The sequence below is a fragment of the Haliaeetus leucocephalus genome, unplaced genomic scaffold, assembly GCF_000737465.1.
Source record: "Haliaeetus leucocephalus isolate CR32 unplaced genomic scaffold, Haliaeetus_leucocephalus-4.0 Scaffold263, whole genome shotgun sequence".
NCBI classification, from domain to species: domain Eukaryota; kingdom Metazoa; phylum Chordata; class Aves; order Accipitriformes; family Accipitridae; genus Haliaeetus; species Haliaeetus leucocephalus.
Window position 1 is genome coordinate 104,837 of NW_010972699.1, and position 21,375 is coordinate 126,211.

Consider the following 21,375-nt stretch of genomic DNA (forward strand, 5'->3'; position numbering starts at 1 on the left):
ACGGTGGGGGTCTGCTCCAGGTCTCCAGAATGGGGGTGGATGAAGCCTTTTTGTGAGCAACAAGTGGGACTGTCCCAAGCACAGGTCTTGGTGGCAGTGGGGAATTTTAATTGCCTGACATCTGTAGGGATGGCAACACTTCAAGTTGCAAGCTGTTCAGCAAGGTCTTGCATGTTGCAGCAGTTTTCTGGGTACAAAGGGTGGCAGAAAGAGCAAAAGAAAATTTTCTTTGGTTTTGACTGGCAGCAAGGGAAAGAACTAGCTGAGAACTTGAGGGTGGGAGACAGTTTAGGTGAGTGAGACCATGAAATGAGAGTTTGACACTGGAAAAAAACAGGCCATTTTGTAAATTATGTGCTCTTGTTGATCTTAAGCAAGAGAAAAACAGGCAGAAAGTGTGTAAGCATGGCAAAATTATTGAAGATTAGTATAAAAATACCAGGGATGAGTAAAAATGGAAAGTCAGAAAGGTCAAGATCCAAAATTAGATTAAATTAGGAACATGAAAGGCAATGAGCATTTTCTGTTGTCATATTGGGAAGAGTAGGAATAGCAAGGAAAGTATTGAAGGACTGAAATGCTTAGAGGGTTGTATGAAGTAACTTCTAAGCTATTACTGGCTTTTTCTGATAATTAACAGAGGATATTCTGAGGTTCTGAAATGCCGGGAAAAGGTAGATGTAATGATTCATTCAGCAAAAGAGAACAAAGGAAGAACTGGAGAATTCCACAACAGACTGCTTTAAATATAGCTTCTACAAAAAGAACAAACATGTTTCTGTAAATAACTAGAGGACATAAGTAAGAGCAAGTGTGGTTTTGCCAAGAGCAAACTCTGTCATACCGGCATAATTTCGTCCATGTCAGAGTAAGATGACTGGACAGAAGGAAAGTAACAACAGTCACAGCTCTTGTCTCATGAGGAAATGACATACAAGATATGCTGTCTCTTAAGGTGAGGGCTTAGATGAAACAGTTAAAAGGTGGTGGCAAATCTATTTGGAAGATGAAGAGTTGTTAGTAGCTTACGAATGAAATGCAAGAACTTCTTGAGTAGGATTCTCAGTGGAGGCTGTATTAGATGAAGGGCATCTCAGTATTTCCACTGATGGGTGGAAAAATGCATATTAAAGCCAGCGTATGAGCCACAGTCAGGTGTCTGTAAATGTGAGCACCAACTATATTGCAGACAGTAGTGTACAGAAGAGGACTAGAAATCACCAAGGATGCGTGGAAAGACCTACTTATGTGGAGGACAGTCACCTGGTGAATTCATGGGGATGAGTCACTATCTGGGCTTATCACAGGCTGAACATGTGTCAACACTACCAGGCAGGAGGACATGTACATCCATTAGGATGAACCTTCTATTGTGTAACAGATTATGCCAAGTTGTACTAAACAGATATGTCACCCGGAAGACAGTGGGAGAATGTGACCTCTGAGGAAAGACTGAGGTTTGTCATGTCTCTTTTGAGTCATCTCTTTCCTAAAGAATACAGTCCCCAATTTTAGAAAAGGCTACTGCTAAGAAAAAGGGAACAGTCTGTTCTCCATAGTCATGTAGGACAGATTTCAGATCTGCACTGAAAGGGCTTCCACAACAGTGGGAAGAGATGGCTCTCACCTTATCTTAGATACCCCTGGAAACAGAGACACCATTCTTTTTCCCAGTGAACGCCTCTTGTCAAAAGTGATACACATGTAATGACACCAGCCTGCTGGAAGTGGTATGGACAGACAACTTCTTACAGCTGGAGGGAAAAACATTTTTCTGTGGGTCCAGCCTCCCACAGTCCATGGCCTCTCAGATCAGTTATATGTGAAGAAACCATTGCTTGGACACCAGGAAAAACTTCATTTGCAACAGTGTAAACCTGCCTGATGGGAGTGATTTTATTGATGATTAAGGCCCAATGAAAGCCAGAGGCATCCTTCTGCCTTCCAAAGACTGCACCTCAGTATCAAACTGGGCCCTTCCAATGTGCTGTAAAGTACAAGCCTTGTTTCATCCCACAATGATAGGGAGGGAAAAGGACTGGGTAAAGTAAAATCAGTTTGAAAACTTGCCAAGGGACTAAAGCATTTTGGATTCTGGTATCCCAAAGGAATGAAGTTTCCTATCACCGGGACTTTGAAGGAGGTCTGAAGTGAAGTGTAGCTCCTCTTACAGTTGAGCATATTGTGCTCTGGCAGTTTTTCTGATCTAGTGGACTTTCCTTGTGCCAGGTCAGATTTATGGCAGGAGACAAGGTCTCCTGGGATCTCATAGCCACTTCCCTGAATTATTTCAATGTCCAGGAATCAGGCTGTGTATGAAATGGATATTACAGCACAGAGCTATACAGTCGGAGGAGGTACTCAGGATGTCCCATGTCTGAACAGAAGGTCCTTTGGGCTTGGTAACATATGGTGTTTTCCAAGCTGTATGGCTTCACTCTATGTATAAGCTGACATAAATGGGTTTGGTGGCTGTATTAAGGAGTATGCAAACTGTTGGATGTGCTTTTGGCTTGTGATTTGGAAGCTGAAAAATTGCGAATGGGTGAACTATTCATATTGAATCAAAGTTGGCACTCTTTTGGATCCAAATCTCCCAGATATTCACACTTTGTTTGGTATGAAATGTTCTGTTCAGTTCAAGATAAATGTTTTTGTTTTGAAACATTTGTAAGAAAAACAAGCAGTGTCCAACAGTGACACTCCAGGGTCAACATATGAAAGATCCAAGCTCAGTTCCTTCCTCTGCAGGCAGGATTTGAAACGTAACAAGAAGATTTCCCCTTAACAAGGGGAAACAATAAAGGTCATAAAGTACTGAAGTTTATAGCTGCAGAAGTGGAGAAACTGAAGCAATATTGGTTAAGCCAAGCCAGGGCTGTGTAACTGCAGTGCAGTTGAAACCACGTAGGAATGGCAGGTGGAAATCTAAATCATCTGTGCAAAGGAAGTCAGCAGTGCCAGAGCAAACCCCTTGGAGAAGGGTGGTGGACTGACATACCCACAATTTAAAGCATGGTGCAAAGGCTGCAGGTGTTCCCTAGGCCTTCAGGGAAACTTAGGTGGCACCAGGAAAGCCATTGCTGGCGTACCAATGATAACTGAGGTGGATACAGTCTAAGCTTGCAACAGGATAATGCTGTTTGATTGGACTTAGGCAGACAATGGAGGATTTTGGAGGAGGATGAAGTTGCTATTTTAGGAAACTTGCACTAGGCTGTCACACAGCATAATAATAACTGAGCACGTGTGGTTGCACACATTTGTTTTTAATAGCTTTAAAACTGAATTGCAGAGTTGGCATAAGACTTCTGCTTTGTTGGGTGTTGGTGGATGTCCTTTAAACAGTGTTACAAATGGAAACCTCAAATGCTTGAGCTGCCCTGAAGGCTTGGCTGGTGGCTGGAAAATGAACTGGAGTCTCTGGGAATAAAATTCCTCCCCTCCCAACAACTCATATCACACTCTCTCCCCAGTCCTAGGATGGACACTACTAAAAACTCCAATTACGAAGTAAAATCATCCACCTGATGTGGTGCAAAACATACTGCCCAAGAGAAGCAGTACTGTTAGAGCCATTTATGTGACTGTGTCCAAAGCAGATGGTGCAGATATGATCTGCAAAATAGAAAGGGTGACAGCAAGTGACAGCAAGGGGTTGTTAGGTCTGAAGATGCTTTTGCCCCTCCTTCATGGGAACAATGTTTTCCTCCTAACCAAGAGGCTGTGGGGAGGGGAGCTGCAAGTGCCTAATTTGATTAAACATTATCCTTACAGGATGCTGTATTGACAGCTACACTCAAACCTTTCTGGCCCACTCATCCGTTGGCATAACGAGATTGCAGCTTATCTGATTTACCAAGTAATATTCTCATGCCACCTGCTTGTATCCAAGAATAAGCTTACGTCAAAATTAGTACCTGGACACCTCTCAGAAAATTTTGCTTGCATTTTGGCCAGAATGTTGGCTCCATCTTGTCATGACCAGGTAATATCAGCCCTCCTCTTATTAATTCTCTTGGAGAATTACTTTTAAATTAGCATACTAATTTAAGTATTGCAGGTGAATTGCAGGAAAGATTTTAATCTGAATGGTTCTCACAGAAAGGAAGTGGTGCTATGGACACATACATAAATACAAAGTTTTACTTTAGATAGTAGTGTGTTCTGTGTAAACAACAATCAATAGGCATGCTGGGTTAGCTTTCCAAAATGTTTTCAAGCTCCATAAATTGATAAGACACAGAAATGTCTTCAGCTTAACATGAGGCTAGTTCTCAGTTAATTGTTTTATTTTATTTCTGAAAACAAAACAAAACAAAACAAAAAAACCCCAACAACCAACTCTCCTCCCAAATGCAGAATCTTGCAAAATTTAAAATAAATGCCAGGGGGTTTGTTGGTTTTTGGGTTTTTTTGTGGTGTTTTTTTTTTTATAATTCCCTAGTGTTCAGAGGAGGTATAGGAGCACCTGCTATACTGGAGGTACTTCACTCAAGGGAACAGTAGTGTGTAATAGGCCGGACCCTGCACTGCCCAGTGCTCCAGGATGAGTTCTGGGTTTCAGAAAGTGGCAGCCCTTCCTTTGCACTCTAGCACATAAGTCAGTTTGGGATTTAGCATGTCTGGCTGTTGTTTTTTGAGAGACTTCTATGAGAAAAGGTATCTTTGCCATGCCAGAAGACTGGAAATGTACCTGAGTCATGAGTAAGTCCACCAGATCTGGCATGGTGATATGCCTTGTATATGTTGTAAAAGTGCACAGATTCTCTTCCTCTTAATTTTATGTAGAGATGGCTCAGTTAAAAAAATTATGACAATACAGTGGCAATGGCGATTTCTCCAGTAAGACTACATGAGTTTATTATCTTTCAATTGACAGATTGTATCCAAAGCTCTTAGCACAAATCACTGAACCTCGAATAAGAAGATTACTTAGTTGATCAAATGTCCTGTGAAGCTGAAGAACAAAAAAGATCATTAAACTCTTCCCAAACTCTACCATGTGCACTCCTTGTGCAACCACCTTCCCCAAATACTCTGGGCATGTAATTAAGGAAAACATGATGGTAGGACACATGAAATAATAAGGAACACTAATAACACAACCTAGGTGCTCAGATCTACCCAGAAATAGATTTGCTATTGCAGTGTCAGGGGGAAATGATGAAGAGGAGAGAAGAGGCTCTAAGAAAAGGTTTGCATATGTCTGCAGAACAAGAGGGCAACATCCCAGATGAGTGAAGTGATTTGTGGGAAACATGGACACAATGGGAAAAAAAAGGCAGAGGATAGGATTGTTTGGCAGAAAAGAAGTGGAGCAGAGAAACTGACTCTAACTTCAAGAGTAAAGAAAGAGCAGAAGAGATGATAAAGTAGTGAGGAAGAAGAAAAGGGCTATTGAGTCCATAAGAAGCTGAGGAAAAAACCAAGGGCTGAAACCTTGGAAATAATATGGAGACCATGGAGAGTACAGTGATTAAGAAAAGTAGTGATGAGCCAGGAGGGCCATGGGGGAAAAGCCAACAGAAAATGCGCATCCATGCTTCTGGAATTGGTTATTGAGGAAAATCCTTGGGCGTCTCACCAGGGAAAATCCAGGGGACACAAGCATTTCTGCAAGCCAGGGAGGCTGTTGGGTAGGGGTAAATCAAGGCTGAAAGGGTCCTACAGGGAGTATTTCAGAGTTTGCTTTTGGCTATTCAGATAGGAACAGGTGATGCTAAGTGATTCTCAACACAACTGCTCCAGGACAACTAAACCAGGCTGGGAAGATGCTCAGAGAAATACATGTTCAGGTGAGTTTATAGAAAGAGGCTGATGGTGCACTGACATAATGAACATGGAGGTGGCTCAGGGATAGGCCTTGCCAGGGTGAGTTGACAGTGCTGGGGACAGGGATGCAATCACAGAAAGTGGCTTTAACTCAAAGGACAGACTACTGTGAAAAACTGGGGAAGCAGAAGTGTGGTACTGAGTGTAGCCACCATGGATAAGAAGAGGTCAAGCCAAGAAATCATAAGAATCTGGGAGAGACTCTGTAGTCTCAGTGCACACAGCAGAACAGTGCAACATTGGCAGGTACAAGGCTACAGCAAAGAAGAAGCAAGTACTTGTATTCCAGAGACCAGCAACAGGGTTAGTCATACATGTCTTTTACTGGTCATGACAAGAATGGCCATAGCTCCCCATGGTGGGGCTGCAGGCACAGAACTGCAGGGAGTCCTGCAAAGGTTTTGACATTATTTGGGCACACTGCAGTCTGTCTCCTCCTTCTTCTCTCCTTGTGGGCAGTGGGATGCTTAATGTTCAATTCCTGCAGCAGAGGTTGCTGCAGTGATGGTATTTTTAATGGGCATTAGTAACTATCTCTTTGAGGCAACACTGCCGTTTTCAGTGTTTCCAGCTTGTTGCTCAGTCTGAAGTGAATGTAAGCTTGGTCTTTGGGTCAAGTGTATTCCCATTGCAAGTTTACAGATGTGGTAACACTTTGGTACCCTGATATTTGACTGGAATCTCTGGGCCTTTCTGTAAAATAAATTGCTTTGCTATCTGAGAGCGCTTGGCTGACAAGAAGTATGCCATGGTGAAAATGGCGAAGTTTCCTATCCATGGAAGATTTACCCTATCTCAGGTCTTGCAGCTTCAAAGAAAAATCAGCTCTTTAAAGCATAATATAAACAAAATCCTCTATGAAAAAAAAAATAGTAGTAATTTAATAAGATAGATTAGAAAAAACCTCACAGTTCTTTTCCCTTTTTCAAAGCAAAGCTTTTCTCCCACAAAGGAAGCAGAGATAAAGGTGAAATGCAGTTGTATGTGAAAGCCTTTGGCTTATTCTCTAGCTCTGTGGCTCACTAATCAACCTCACATTCACAGCTGCCCTCTCCTTGGAGTGCAGAGAGATGGTCTGACCTAAACCTTCCCTCCTTAGTTTGTTTCTGCCTTCTGTTGCAGATGGAAACTGTGTGCTCTAATGCTTACTAAGGCCAGGTGCCTGGCTAATGGCCTTTGGCTGCATGCACATAGAGATTCCCCTGGCTTTGGTAATTTGTGCTTCTGGTTTTAGCTTTTAAATCCATCACCAGGGCCAGCATGGACATCCTGGCTTATCCAGAACTACTCGAGTTCTGTGCCAGCAGTATCACTTTTTTAAAGCACCTTGAGATGCATGCCATGTAAGGACTTGTAAATATCCTGTTGGAGTAATCTGGAGCAATAATCTGGAGGCAGCATTTACTGTCTGCAATATGTAATGGAGGACATATATTCTGCCGTTACATCATGCTTTGCAACAAGTGAGAGCCTATAGATTTATTCCTGCATTTTTGGTGTTAAGCTGCTTTTGTTGCATGAACAGAAAAGGAACTGGACCTAGAATACTACATGCGTGATATATCCTACCTTCAGGGATATTCACAAACCCTCTGTGCCTCTTGGTTTTGCAAGGTATCCTGGGAATAACACCAGGGATTAAATAAGCCCTGGTCTGTTACCTTACTGCAAAATGTGGCAGGGGGTACTTGCTGCCTCAAGGGAACAACCCCCTTTTTCCTGCCTTCCACTGGGAGAAGAATAGGATCAGGCCATGGAGATACCCCACAGCTGTTTTTAAGTGCAAAGACCTTAGTCCCAGGCAGCTGAACTCCCCTCATGTCTGCAGATGCCACCCGCTTTGCCCACTTTGAAAAGGCAGGCTTTACAGGCTTCCTGTGCCAAAAGGGCTGATCTCTGCCCTTGAGGAGCTGGCAGGTTCGCATGAAAAGAAAAATATTGTATCTTTAAACAAATGTTGCAACTAAAATGAATAAACCTGCCAATGTCTGCAAATGGACCAGTTCCATAGTAGTAAATACTAGATACGTATATAGATATGTCAACAGTATGCCTGGTAGTAAATAGTAGAAAACAACCACCAAAATGTCCACCTCTTTATCTGATGGTCTCTTTTTCATCAGGATGTCTCAAGCCTGGATGCTCTTTTGGTACAGAATAGCAACAGGCCATTAGGGAAACTGTCATGGCTCAGAGAGTGAAATCCAGCAGCTCACTGATCAAGCTGCAACCATTGTCCACACAGGTGTGCAGAAACCAGGACATGGCACAAAAACTGATCTGCCTCTTTGGCCAGCAGGTCACTGTGTGTTAAAACCCCACTTCAGGAGAGATTTTAGCCAGCTCTGCATTCACGCTGTGCTGCCAAGGCAGCAAGATGCTGAAGGGTTTGGGAGAGAGGCTGTAACTTAGTTTTGCTGCCAAGCCCTTGACAACAGCCCTAAGAAAACAATTCCCCCCAGGCTGGCTATTCATCAGAACAAAGGAGCTGAGGCTCCTCAACTTTTCCCCACTTTGAGCAGCCTCCTGTTTTCACCTGTGAATTGGGGGGACATGTGTGTGTCTGAGATGTGTTGTGCGCACAGGATTATGTAAGTCCCTGCTCTACCAATTGTCAGTCAATATGTCTAGCAAGAATGACACTATCGTAATTCAGAAAGGAAAGGTGTCTTTCAGTTTATGTCATTTAAAGCTGTGAGGTATTTGAATGGAACCTTGAAAGTCATAAGTCAGTGATTTATAATGCTTTTTTATCTAATGATGTAACACACCCAAGAACCTTACCCTTGAACCACAGAGGAACAAACTTCAAACGATTTCATCTTCATCTGTATCGCATCACTCTCTTCATTGGGAAAGATCAGCATTTCTGAGCAAAAGTCACAGAAACTGAGAACCTCTTAGCCAACAGCCTTCTTGTGGTGTGCCTGTATGGGAAAGCCTTACTTCTCCTGCCTCCCACCCTGGTGAGGGAGTAGAGCAGATTATCACTGTCCTTTCAGTCCTTGACAGACCTGGGACTGGGACGCGGGCCCTCCAGCAATGCAGGCACATGTGTGTGACACCCCAGAAGGAAGCCCTGCATCCTCAGCAGCATGAACTAGATCTAAAGCCAGAGCAGGAAATCCTCCCAACTTACAGTGCAATAACCACTACAATGGCTGTCAAGGGTGACTCAATGCATTTACATGTAGTTGTTCTCCAGCACCCTGCTAAACAAGCCCACAACTTAATTGCCTGCTGGACAGCAGGGAACTTAATGCCTGATGGAGGAGGCTATTTAGAGATCTCATACTGTGCCATCGGCTGCTGAGCTAGCACATGTTGCTAAATCTGAGACGGTGGTGCAATTGTAGTAATTCCCAGAGCAGTTTACCCAATGCTTATTCTGATAATAAGGCAGAAGGAGGGGGGATGCTAGGGGTATGAAATCCAAAAATGTTGCTGCTGTATTTCATAGGATAGGGCAGAAGATAAGATTAATCATCTCATCTGCATACCTGTTGTACTGCAGGCCATTAAAACTACCAGTTAGTCTTGTGCTGAGTCCAGTACACTGAATACATTTTATTTGGTCAGGCCACCTCTTCTATTAAAAAACAGCCAGTTTTGATGAGCAGGTCTGAACAGACCCTTGGATATCTTCTTTAACAACCAGACCCTCCAGTGCACCTTTGTTTTTATAAGATCCGTTTCATGTTATATCAAATTTAACAGGCCCAGGAATATGTTTCAGTGCTTTGATGGCTCCCTTTTTTTCCCTATGCCCAGCACAAACTGCTGTAATATTGTGAAAATGAAGGTTAGTTTGATTTTGTTTTCCTCTTGCTCCAAACAGCAGATAATGCAGTGACAGATGTTATGGTCACCAACCAAAATCTTGTGCTGTGATTAGCTATTATTAGCATGTCTCTAATCCCCAGGGGATTAAGCGGTCACCTAAGCATGGCTTCGAGTGTCACCTATGTCTCACATGGACATAAACTAATCTGTTTTGTTGGAAACAGATGAAGTGATAAGTGTTTCGAAGCCCTTCTAATTTACAGAAAATACTGCAGTTCATTCTCTCTCAAATCTCCATGTCAGGGTGGAAAAGCACACTTCTGCACTCGGATTCAGTGTCAAGAGCAAGTCCTTTGAAAATCTAGTGGGCATCTAGCCCTCAAAGACCAGTTTAAGAAGTTACTTTTTATGTCATTCTTTAAGTGGCCAAGCATTTTCAAGAAATTAAATGGGCTTTCTGTTGATTATCCTTTCACAAAGCAAATGCTGCTGGTGAAGAAGATGCAAGTACAAGAAGCATGTGCCAGGGGAGCTGAAGGTAGGCAGCACAGTGTGTGTGCAAGCCTATAGGTAACGAGCTGTGCCTGAATTCACAGAGATGGTTATCTTCATCCTTAGTGCTGGAGGCCGCCAGCCCTGTGCAATCCTTTCAGGGACACTGCTCGTCCCTGGAGCACAGTACATATGGTGAACAGACAGCTGTCACTGAAGGATTAGTTCAGCAAACGGCTGTTTGGCATCTTTCTAGAAAATCAGGCCAAGGGGTCCAAGAAGGACGAGGTAGATCCACATGGCCCAGGACATGAAGCAGCTGGTGGCTCATCACAGCAGCTGGGTGTGTGCCATCTCCCCACACATCCAGGTCTTGGTGTCCCTGGATAAACCCAGCCAAAATGCCCAGGGAGAAGAAGGGGCTGTTGTGCGTAATACTGGCCAGCCCCAAATTCTTCCACCTGCCCCAAAGCAAGCCAATTACAAAGAGCCAAGAGCACATGGCTGGGGAGGGCATGGAGGCTACCCCCAGCCCCTCCATCAGATGGAGGGAGGCATGCTGTGGCACTTGTTCCTGGTCACCCCCAGCCTGGGACAAGGGTGGTCTTACCTTCCTGTCCCAGTTACTAGCAGGTCACTCCCCTGTGAACTTGCCCAGGTTGCCTTTGAAGCCACACAGATGGTGTGAATGGGGTATGCTCAGTCCCTTTGCCAGACATGCGCGTGCAAAGTATCCTTGCCTCCCTCTAAAGTGTAAGGGGAAGCTGCACAGAGACCAAATCAAAGTTTCTTCCGGCAGCAAGCAAGGACTGTCTTTCCCAGATAATGGCCAACCCTAAACAAGCTGCCTGGAAAGCAACACAGGTCACACCAGCTACAGGGTGAAGTTGCATGCTTCTGTTTAGGAATTCCTGGGTAAGTGGTTGTAAGTGGTCTCTGCAGCAAGTCCAACACATCCAGAAGGCTTTAGCCTTTGCTCTGAATGTCCAGATTGCTGGATCGGTACCAGTGGGAGAAGTAACTGCTAGTGCCAGCAACTCTTAGATGAGTGTCTGAAGTCTTCAACCTCCCAGCTGAGCCTGGGTAAAAAGACTACATGAGCAGCCTTTGCACTTGGGGAAATTCTTTGGGCACTTGGAGAAATTGTAAGAACAGCAGGCACGTTTTGCTACCAAAAATATTTTTCTAGCCATTTCTGCCTTCTCATCTTTTTATGTTTTATTGTACCCCCATGGAAGGCTTCTAGGAAGAATATCTTGGGAAGGAGAGAGCTATAGTATTTATGTACCTGGAAATGTTGACAAGATGAGCTGGGAACAATGTGTATAAAGATGTTCCAGTGCACAGGAGAACTGGGAACTCCAAGATTTTGATCGTGAACATGAAGGCAAAATCTTTATTTTTGCACTTTTTTTTCCCCCAGTAGATAATACATAACATTTTTTCTACTCTTGCAAGGATCACCTTAATTTGATGATGCAGATATTGGAAGAGCTAATCATATATCTACCCCATGCAAGTTGTCAAATATGAACATGTGCCTATGCAGATGAGTATGTATAGTCCATGAATTTCTCTGGTTAATGCTCTGTGCTTATTCTCCTAACACGTGTTAGAAGCAGAAAGACTTCAATGAGACAAAGGTGTGGTACAATCATATCAGCAGACTTATTAGCTTTCTGGGCAGCTTTTTCCATTATGTAAAAGCTGTGGTTGTATTAGTATAGCAGTCAGACCCACCAGTGTGAGGATTACAGTTGGTTTTTACATAATGGATTATCCAAGATTAAGCGTTTTATTCAGGCACACGAGCAAAAATAACCAATTAGTGACTTTGCAGATTCATTATTTAAAGGCAGCTGGAGGGCAATTGACACAAAACTCTCCTGCTGACTGCAGCCCAAAGACTGAAGCCGAGTAGTCTCAGGAATCTCCAACATCTCTACCCCAACAGGTAGGTCTCTCTTCAGCAGAGGTGGGCCAGATTAACATCTCTTGCAGTAGGAAGTGCAGCTTGCGTGGCAGCAGCTGGGAACAGAGTAGCTGCTCGGGTGTTTGGAAGTCCTGGGTTAGTAGCTCAGCTTGGATCCTGCAGGCAAGTTTCAGGTAACTGTTTTATTTTGGCATGAGAACAGGTATTCAGGGTCAAATACCCTGCAAGAAGGTATATGCAGGTGCTCTCTTCCCAAAGTGTGAGAAACAAATACACTGGGATACAGATGAGATGGGATACCTGAGGAGAAAAATAAAGCCATGGCCACCTTGTGGCTGTGCTGCAATGGCAGATCAAGCCTCTAGAAATCAAATATTATTTGTCATGTTTGTAGAGGGAATGGTCTGAGGGCTGACAATACCAAGATGTATTTTGCCATTAAAGTAGGCAGCTAGGAAGAGCCTGTTTCAGTGATAAGGATTGGCCATAAAGAACACAGCTTTGCAGGCTTGAAAGCAAAGTGGACACTCCCCATGAAATAATTAGAAACAACATCCTTACAACCTACAGTGCTTTACCAGAGCTCATCAGAATTATTATTCTTGTGAAAACAAAAACTCAAAAAATTGCAAATTTTTATCAACTCTTACCAACCTTATCCAGAGTCTGGATTGATTTATAATGTAAAAATATGAACTGCAATATTACTACTGGTAAGCAAAATATACTTGCAAAGTAATTGCCATTGACGCTCAGTTTTGGCTGGATTTAGGCACCACAATGACCCAGTGGTTTCCCAGTGGAGGAGTCGGTAGTCTAGTCAGCATGGAAAGTACCTATTTTTAAAATGAGGGGACTGTATCTGTAGGCACAGCACTAGCTACCCACATCTACTGCATGAAATAAAATTCCACATTTGTTTTTGTCTTGCAGAATGAAATACGCACAGTATGTTTTCCTGGCCTCGGTCTTCTCCACTGTTGAATATAGCCTAGCTCAGACCTGTGCAGTGGAGTCTTTCTCTGTGAAAGACAATTTTGATCCAAAAAGGGTAATTATGGTTACTTTAACAGTATTTGTGAAGAAGCTTCATGTATAAACTATTTTTCCAGGTTATGGGTTCTGTTAATCTAAAGGGGTTCCTCACCAAGAAGTTAACTTCTTTTATATGCTCTCTCTCAGACACTGTTCTTGTAGTTTGCTTTTCTCACCACTGTTTAACCTTCTGAGCATTATGGTAAAACCAGCCTTGAAAGTCAGAGATGTTATTCTGTTAGGCATCGTCTTCTGTCAACTCAAAGCTCAGTACAGATCCCAGCTTTGAGCGATCCTGTGAATGAAACAACTTAGATCCTCATCAGAGAAAAAGCCCAAACGCATGCCCTGGGGGACTTGCATCCACAACCAGCCATTCTTGGGAGTCAGAGCAAACTGAAAATTTATCTAGCTGGGCATGCTGAACACAGACTGACTCTTGTTTAAACGCAGCATTTAATCTGCTTGCCTCTGAGGAGGAAATCAAGGCTAACTTGGAATTGGAAAGGTCCAAGAGGTGTGCCAGTACCTATTTTGACTGTCCCTCAGCAAAGATCACTTCCAGCTGCAGCTGGGGTGAGGCCAGCACCTCCTCTATATACAAGATTGGCTTTGCTGGAAACAAACCCGTGTCTGGGAAGAGCTTTGGGAACATCACAGTTTTAAAAAGTCAAAGTTTTTCTCAGGCTTCTATTTGGGAATTATGGACTCTTTTTCGGGCTGAAGCACGTAACTTGCCAAACAGCTCTCATTAGCTTCACTGAAGAATTAAATTTAACACAGCTAAGTTCTGCTTTCCTCAATATTTCTTCTAATAATATTAACTTTTGAGGGCCTTCCTGTCAGTCACCTGCTTAGATCTTGTGTTCATTTTACTAGATACTGCTTGTACATTTTCAGGGACCTATTTTTTTCCTAGAAATTTTCTTCCCCTTAATCTCACTTTGTTTCCCCCTGCTGCTAGAATCCCCAACACATCCTTTCCTCTTCATAGTGCACAGAGTCATTGCTTTCTGCTTCGCTGGGTAGACCCTTTTCACTGTCAGAGATCAGCTGTGGCCCCCGGCAGCCACAAGAGCATCTCCAGCCAGCTTGCTAAGGTCTTTGTGGCTGCAGTTTGGTATCGTCAATGGCATCTTCCATGGAAAAGCAGGGGCCTGAATGGAAACAGGGAAGAACGAGCCTGACTCCCAGCAGGCATCTTGGGATGGGAGAAGCTTTCAGTGTGGGGTCACTGTGACAGGAATGTCTCACATGACCATGAGTCCATGCACACAGAAGTGCAGAGCTGCTAGACCCACCCCTCCTGGCAGAGAGGCAAGGGTTCATCAGACAGTATAGCAGGACCTGTGTGCTACATACTCACCCAGACTCAGACTTTCTCCACAGGCCAGGCAATGGGTGGTTAGAAGGACACTATGTTTATAAATGCTTTTGTGCTAATCTTGCCATGGTGGTTAATCCAGGTATTAATAGGCTTTCATGTTAGTATGCAGGGAAATGGTATGCCCTGGCCAAGAAGGATCCAGAAGGCCTTTTCCTTCAGGACAACATTTCTGCTGAATACACCGTGGAGGAAGATGGCACAATGACAGCATCTTCCAAAGGCCGAGTGAAGCTTTTTGGGTGAGCTCTCTTGACTTTCAGCTCTACCTGCTGCCATGAGGTACTAGAGGAGGGTGACATGGATGGTGATCTATCCTGAGCACAAAAAAAGGCCAGGTTTTTTTCATCAAAAAGGGAAGCTCAATCAAGGTAATACATTAGAAGCCAGAGGTTAGACACTTTTGAGTCCAGGGTTACTTCTCAGCCTGGCTTTGGTCTGGGTCCCTCGCTAAACTACTGCATAAAGTCAATTATAAAGTCAAATCTTGAGTGATGGAATGATTAGGTAAATGAATAGCAACCAAGTGAGAGGAGCTAGCAAAGCCTGTGGGGCTGCAAGGGCAGGACAGGTCTCATTTCACTGAGAGGTTCAGGAAAAGGAGAGGAGTGTAAATGAGCACTACTTTCACAGATCTTTCAACACAGTGTTAGATGGACTTCAGAGGAAAACATGTGGTTAACTCTCGGATGCCATTGTGATGCCTGAATAGACAGATGGAAGAAAGCTTAAGAGTTTTGCCTGTTGCTCGTGGTTACTATAAGGAATTACAGCATGTAAAGGGATTAAACAGTTTTCTGGGTGTATGAAAGAAAATCTGGGGCTTCCAGTAGGCTAGCACTAGTTCTGTTGTGCTTTAACTACCAAAAACTGTCTAACTGCATGAATAACAAAATAGAGCAGGTGGCTATGAACCTTAAAAGTCTTAACAGCACAGCACTCCAGGATATTTTGGGTTGGGGCAAACGAAGCTTTGCAGACATACTACGCAGTGCAGCTGGGAAGATTCCTGAAAGGACTCTTCAGAAAGCAAGTGGGGTCTCAAGGCTGCCAGGAATTTTTTTCTGCAATAGCAGGGTAAAGGGAAAGCACAGCCTCTGCAAGGAAGGGAATGAAGACCCTTCCACTGTTTCACAAATCCATGTAACACCTGGCAAACTGTGCTAAGATGCAGATGGTATTCAAAGCAAACATATGCCAACCAGATAAGGGCATTAGAAGAAATGGATGATGAAAATAGGCTGTTCAGGCACCTACAGAGTTCCCACAGCCTGTGTGAAGGCCTTTTACTAGCTTGGAGAGCAGGGTGGCTGTGAGCCAACTCCCCAGTTCCACCCGGGGACACAGCAAATGAACCCAAAGGAGCCCAAATGCAGGTCAGCTCACTCTGCAAACTGCTAACAGGGAGTCAAGAAATTACAGCCATCATTTTGCTTGGTGGCTGTCTGCTTGTACAGAAACAGCTGGAAAAAAAACCTGCTGAGCTGAAGGACGGTCAAGGCACTGCCACAGTGCAGTTGCACAGCACAGGGGGGGACCAGACAGCAGCAACACAGTCAGTGATGAGGGAGATGTCACAGATTTTCATTACTTAATGACAAACAGTGACTTTTCGTTAAGAAAGGCCATGCCCATGCCTGACGCAGTTGTGCTGCACCATAGCCTGGTTCTTGCCCGAGTCCTGAATGAGGGACACCCATTTGAAGCTCACATGCTGCAGGGTTTTACCTTCAGTCTCATGGATCTCGTTGCAGGTTCTGGGTGATCTGTGCCGACATGGCTGCTCAGTATACAGTACCTGACCCAACCACTCCAGCTAAAATGTACATGACCTACCAAGGCCTGGCCAGCTACCTCTCCAGTGGTGGTGAGTGAACTTCTCCAGCCCCACAGTGCTGGTTGATAGCTTACAGCTGCCCAGATTTCTGTGTTTCAGTATATGAGCAGGAAAAACAGTTGAGCTCACATTGCTCCAAGCAGAGACTAAGCATCCTTTTCTGGGGGGATGCTTTATCCAAGCAGTGCTTTTTATCTCCACAGAAGAGGCAGGATCCAGAGACTCCCCAGACACCCCACATATAGAGCATATATATTAACAGGGAGAATGCAGCTTAGAGGCAATGGGCCACACACATAGTTTTTGTACAGCCAAGTGGGGTGCTGAACCTAGGGAAGCAATATGTCCTGGGCCCCGCAGTGGGCATTATAAAAGTTCTGAGGGTCAATTGTCCTTGTACACCTCACAGCTAATGGAGGCAATATATGGACCCACATCTGCACTCCAGCAGCAAGGCGCAGTTCTCCTCAGACAGACACAGCTGGTCCCCATTGCAGAAACTGCTTATGTTGAACCTCAGTTATGCAGCCTGCACACCCTGTACTTTGTGCCTGAGTCTCCCACAGCTGTGGGACTCCAGCTGTGGAAGTTTGGCAGGACCTGGCCTGCTAATGTGTCAGAAAGAAGTACATTTATTTAGTAGTGGCAGATAAGCCACACCAAAATGCTTTTAGTTGAGCAAGGCTGGAAAACAGGACCCATGTTTTGCTGAGGCTTCTTGTATAGCAAATGTAATCTGAATGGCCAAAGTTTAATCTGTATGCCCTGCCCGCCCCCCATGCCTGAGTGAGAGACTTAAAAGCAATTTCTTCTCATTGAAAACCTCAGAAGTCCTCATCCTCCTAATACTTCTAGCCTAGAAGAAGAAACCAAAGGTGAAATGTTCATGGGGAACAACATGGTGTCAAGATGCCGTGTGCTTGTCCCAGTTCTTCACTTCATGGTGCGGAGATAAGCTGGATGTGGGAAGTGACTTAAGATCCTTTGGGAAGCTATCCCTGTCCTGTGCTGAAGTGAAGCATTTTCCTGCAGGATGACTAGATCCTCCTCTGCTCTGTTTTGCCCACCATGACAAACATGTGTGTTTTGATATTTCAGGGGACAACTACTGGGTGATTGACACTGACTATGATAACTATGCCATTACCTATGCCTGCCGCAGTCTAAAGGAGGACGGGTCCTGTGACGATGGCTACTCCCTGATCTTCTCACGCAATCCCCGTGGCCTCCCCCCAGCCATTCAGCGCATTGTGCGTCAGAAGCAGGAAGAAATCTGCATGTCTGGCCAGTTCCAGCCTGTGCTTCAGTCAGGTACTTTGGGCTAATTAGCACACTCACTGAAATGGCTGCACTGGCAGCTTGTAGAGTAGGTGATCACATTTACTGTAAATGCAACAGAACCGTAGCAAATAAGTTGTCGTCTTTTAGTACCTTTTTAAAATGTTATATCTAATACAAAAGCAGCTGCAAAGGGAAGACCATGCAAGGGTGAGAGCCTGTTACAGGGTGATTCTGCAGCCTTAAGTTTGTCCTTACAGGAATCCTGTTTGCTGAAACTGGCACACTACCAAAGGAAGGTCAGCTTTGTTACTCTAATAGACAGGATAGGGACAAGTGTTAAGAGCCTGGTGTTTCTGCACTTGGCCACCTGGATAACAGCACCTTACCTTAGGTCTGTGCACTGTCCTCCAGGAAAGGAGGCGAAGCTGCCTCTAGGAAGGAGCACCCTCACTCTTCTTAGCTCCACCATGATTTGTGTCCTGGGCAGTCCTGGGAGTAGCAGAGATGAGGGACTCTGAGCGGCTGTTCTGACTGTGTCTGCTGGCAGTGGGAGTCAGCAGTTGCATCACATACAGGCGAACAGAGTATGTCTAAAGCCCATTTTGAGACAACTTTTTTTTCTGGAGGCATGGAGCTGATCTTCTAGCTCATAGGCTGTCCATGTGATAGGCAGATAACTTTTTAGGTCTATGCTGGAGGCAGAAATTTCTCTCTGTTGGCAGCTGAGTGCCCACACTCTTCACACGCACACTGCCCTGCTGGAGATTGACCCTTTACTAAGCCAGGCCCGAGGACCTGCACTGGGGGATTGCCACAGTAACAACACACATGTTCTGCACTGCTAGACAAGAAATAGCAGCTAAAACCTCCTTAATGGCACATCATTGTGTGAGGCAGTCCTCCACTACAGAGCAGGCGCTGGCATCGTCCAAGGTTATGGGACTGGTATGGGCATCCCTGCCCCATGCCCCTCCATATTGCTTACTGTAGCAGAAGGAGGGCGGTTGGTTTGCGGGGTCGTGCCTAGGCACTCATGTAAGCTGAAAACTCATGGCTAGCTGGGACTAGCAAAGGCTGTGCAAGTGCTATGCCAACAGACACAGAGCAATGCAAACAGCAACTTTTGCACCCCCCCCTCCCCGCTCCTGATCTAGTACTGTGATTCAGAAGTACTCTAGGAAGGTTGTAGTTACACCTTCACTGAAAACTCAGCACTTCTTTGCAAATTTACTTCCAAGGACTAAGTTTACTTTTCTTTCTTTCCAGGGGCCTGCTAAAAGTACACTTCTGATCCTATCCTTAAGCACAGAAACCAGACCTCTTGGTCTTGAAGTTGCCACTCAGCTAATAAAAAAAGAAAATCATAGTACGGACCAGTGTGTTTTTCCCGAAAAACACATGAAAATGTTGGGGGGTTTGTGAACTGTGTGGAATACAGTATTGATATTTGAATTTTCAAGGGAATACCTGATGTGGCATTTGTCAATAAATGTTTTTTTTAAAAAAACCACCTCTGGAACTGCTTTTTGTTACCTGCTGTCCTGTCTGGGAGCAGGAAGAGCAAGGCTGCTTGCTGAGGGGAGACAAGATGGCAGCCAAGGGTGGCCCTGGCACAGTTGGGGCAGTGTCCCTCCCTGGCACCAAGCAGGGGGAGCAGGGCAGGTGTGGTGACAGGGACAGGTCTCCTGCCAGTGCTGCTCATCAGGCAAATGCATGGTGACAGGGCAGGTCTGGGGTTCACCTGGGAAGTCCAGCCAGTGAGCGAGGGCAGCAAGGCACAGGGCAGGGCACAGGCATGCCTGCAAGGTGGCTCTGGCCAGAAACGGGACTGGAGAGCAGGTCAGAGGCAGACTAACCTGCAGCAAGGTTCCCAAGGGGGCAGGGGCCTGGGCTTAGCTGAAGAGGGTCTGTGGACCATGGAAGGCAGGTGAAGGTCCCAGGTGAGGCTGCACAAAGCAACAAAGGCTTGTGGGTACCTGGAGGGCCCTGGCATACACAACATACCTCTCGCACCAACATTTCTACTTAAATTCTGAAGCTAAGAAATCCTGTTGAACAACAATGCTGAGATGAGGCTGACAGTGTGATCCTTGCTGCCTGGTAATATCTTAGGGTTGTATCTTGTACATCTCAATACTCAAAAGTCTGCACAGAGTATTTCTAACCAGCCCCTAAATCACAAATAAAGCAGGTGTTCCTTTCAACAACACTAGGACATTGCTTTAAATGAGCAGTTACTCCCCACTGCCTTCATAATCCAACCTCTAGTATCTGAGAGGTGTAGAACTGAAAGATAAGAGAACTGACAGGTTTTATGGCCAAGAATTTCCTAGACAGAGGGAACCAAAAGAATAGTATCTAGACAACTCCATGTAGAAAAAGGGTAACTTGAGTCAACATTTTTTTACATATATTTCCGGCTGCTTTTAGTAAAATCACATTAACTTTTAACGTTTCCTATGAATAAAACTACCAGTCCAGAACACCCCCAGCACCTGCTGAACCCTGCAGTTTTTCAGCAGCACAAAGTTTTACAAGTCATGATTACCAAGCATAGAGAGAAGATCAAGCCGAACAGGCCCTGCTCCTGGGGCTTTCAAAAGATATGTGGCACAAGGTTGATACTGAGTGAAGACCTTCAGAGCACTACTCTATAAACAACTTCTGCATGATGCCTGCACAATCTTATCTACAGTATCCAATGATTATCTATCATCTACTGCATCTGTTGAAAGGACCATAAAACCCCTGACTAAAGACTCTTCTCCAAGGCCAGAGACATTTTCCCAGGGATGCAGGAAAGTCTCTCAAGCTTGTGTTTCCCAGGATTTCCAGGTGGGACTCCTAAGGCTCTCAGCCAGCACTGAATAAAGGTGTTCCTTGCTCTTCTGGTCTATGCAAAGCTACTCTGATGGGGAACAAGATAGTGAACTACCATCTAAAGCTAAGGACAGAAACAGAAGAGCAGCAGCAGGCAATACAAACAAAAATCCACATAGCTAGAGACCATTGAGTGTTGAAAAAATATCAGCCTTTTGTGCTGGACTAAGTGCAAGGTCAGTACATTGATTGAAGGTTCACCACTTGCCCCCTATCCCATGAGGAAGTATTGGGGTGGAGACCTGTGAACTTAGGACCTGTATCACCAGTGATTAGACAATGCTAACCCTTAGCTGAAGGAGCCTGGCCTTTGGCCAGGACATGCAGACCAATACTACCAGTCCTACAGAAGTGGGATTTTTAATGTCTATGGTTATAATAAATGTATGACTAGAGCAGATGGGAGTTACAGCAAGAAGGATCTACATGCAGAACCAAGTGCATCCTTATTGTATTTGGTATAGTCTGTCCAGACATGTTAGGCAGTGAAATCCCTCCTGAGCCACACAAGGTTGTGCCTCCAGGTTCATAGGAGGATAGTGGTGGTTCTGGGAGAACATACCATGTTGTTATGCCTGCCCCAGGAATCTGCCTTGTTCTTGGGGGAACTGGGGGAACACATTCCCATCAGGACTGCATGCAGACCCTCATCACATGATCTGGCAAGTTAATAATCAGATGGGAGTTAGCTCATATCCATTTTTCTCCACTGACTGCAGGAAATGTGAAAGATGAGATAGGGTAGAGCAGGCAGCTACAAGTGTATTCTGATCTGACTTATACGTCCCTTGTTATTCCACTGAGTTCAGCATAAAATGCCCAGGGTATGTCTAGAGGCAGACACACTTCTGTCTGCTGTTTGAGCTGGCTGATGAGAACCAGTCTGTTTTTCCTGGTTGTAAGTGCAGGTATAGG

General features: G+C 44.7%; 1 protein-coding gene across 1 annotated transcript; it reads left to right on the forward strand.

Annotated features, from left to right (window-relative positions):
• Positions 1 to 12,006: 12,006 nt before the first annotated feature.
• Positions 12,007 to 19,089, forward strand: LOC104832806 (purpurin). The gene is made up of 6 exons (XM_010569172.1): positions 12,007 to 12,064; positions 12,977 to 13,094; positions 14,568 to 14,704; positions 16,217 to 16,329; positions 17,398 to 17,610; positions 18,847 to 19,089. The coding sequence occupies exons 2-6, from the start codon at positions 12,978 to 12,980 to the stop codon at positions 18,855 to 18,857; spliced, it is 591 nt and encodes a 196-aa protein (XP_010567474.1). The 5' UTR covers positions 12,007 to 12,064; position 12,977; the 3' UTR covers positions 18,858 to 19,089.
• The last annotated feature ends 2,286 nt before the right edge of the window (positions 19,090 to 21,375 follow it).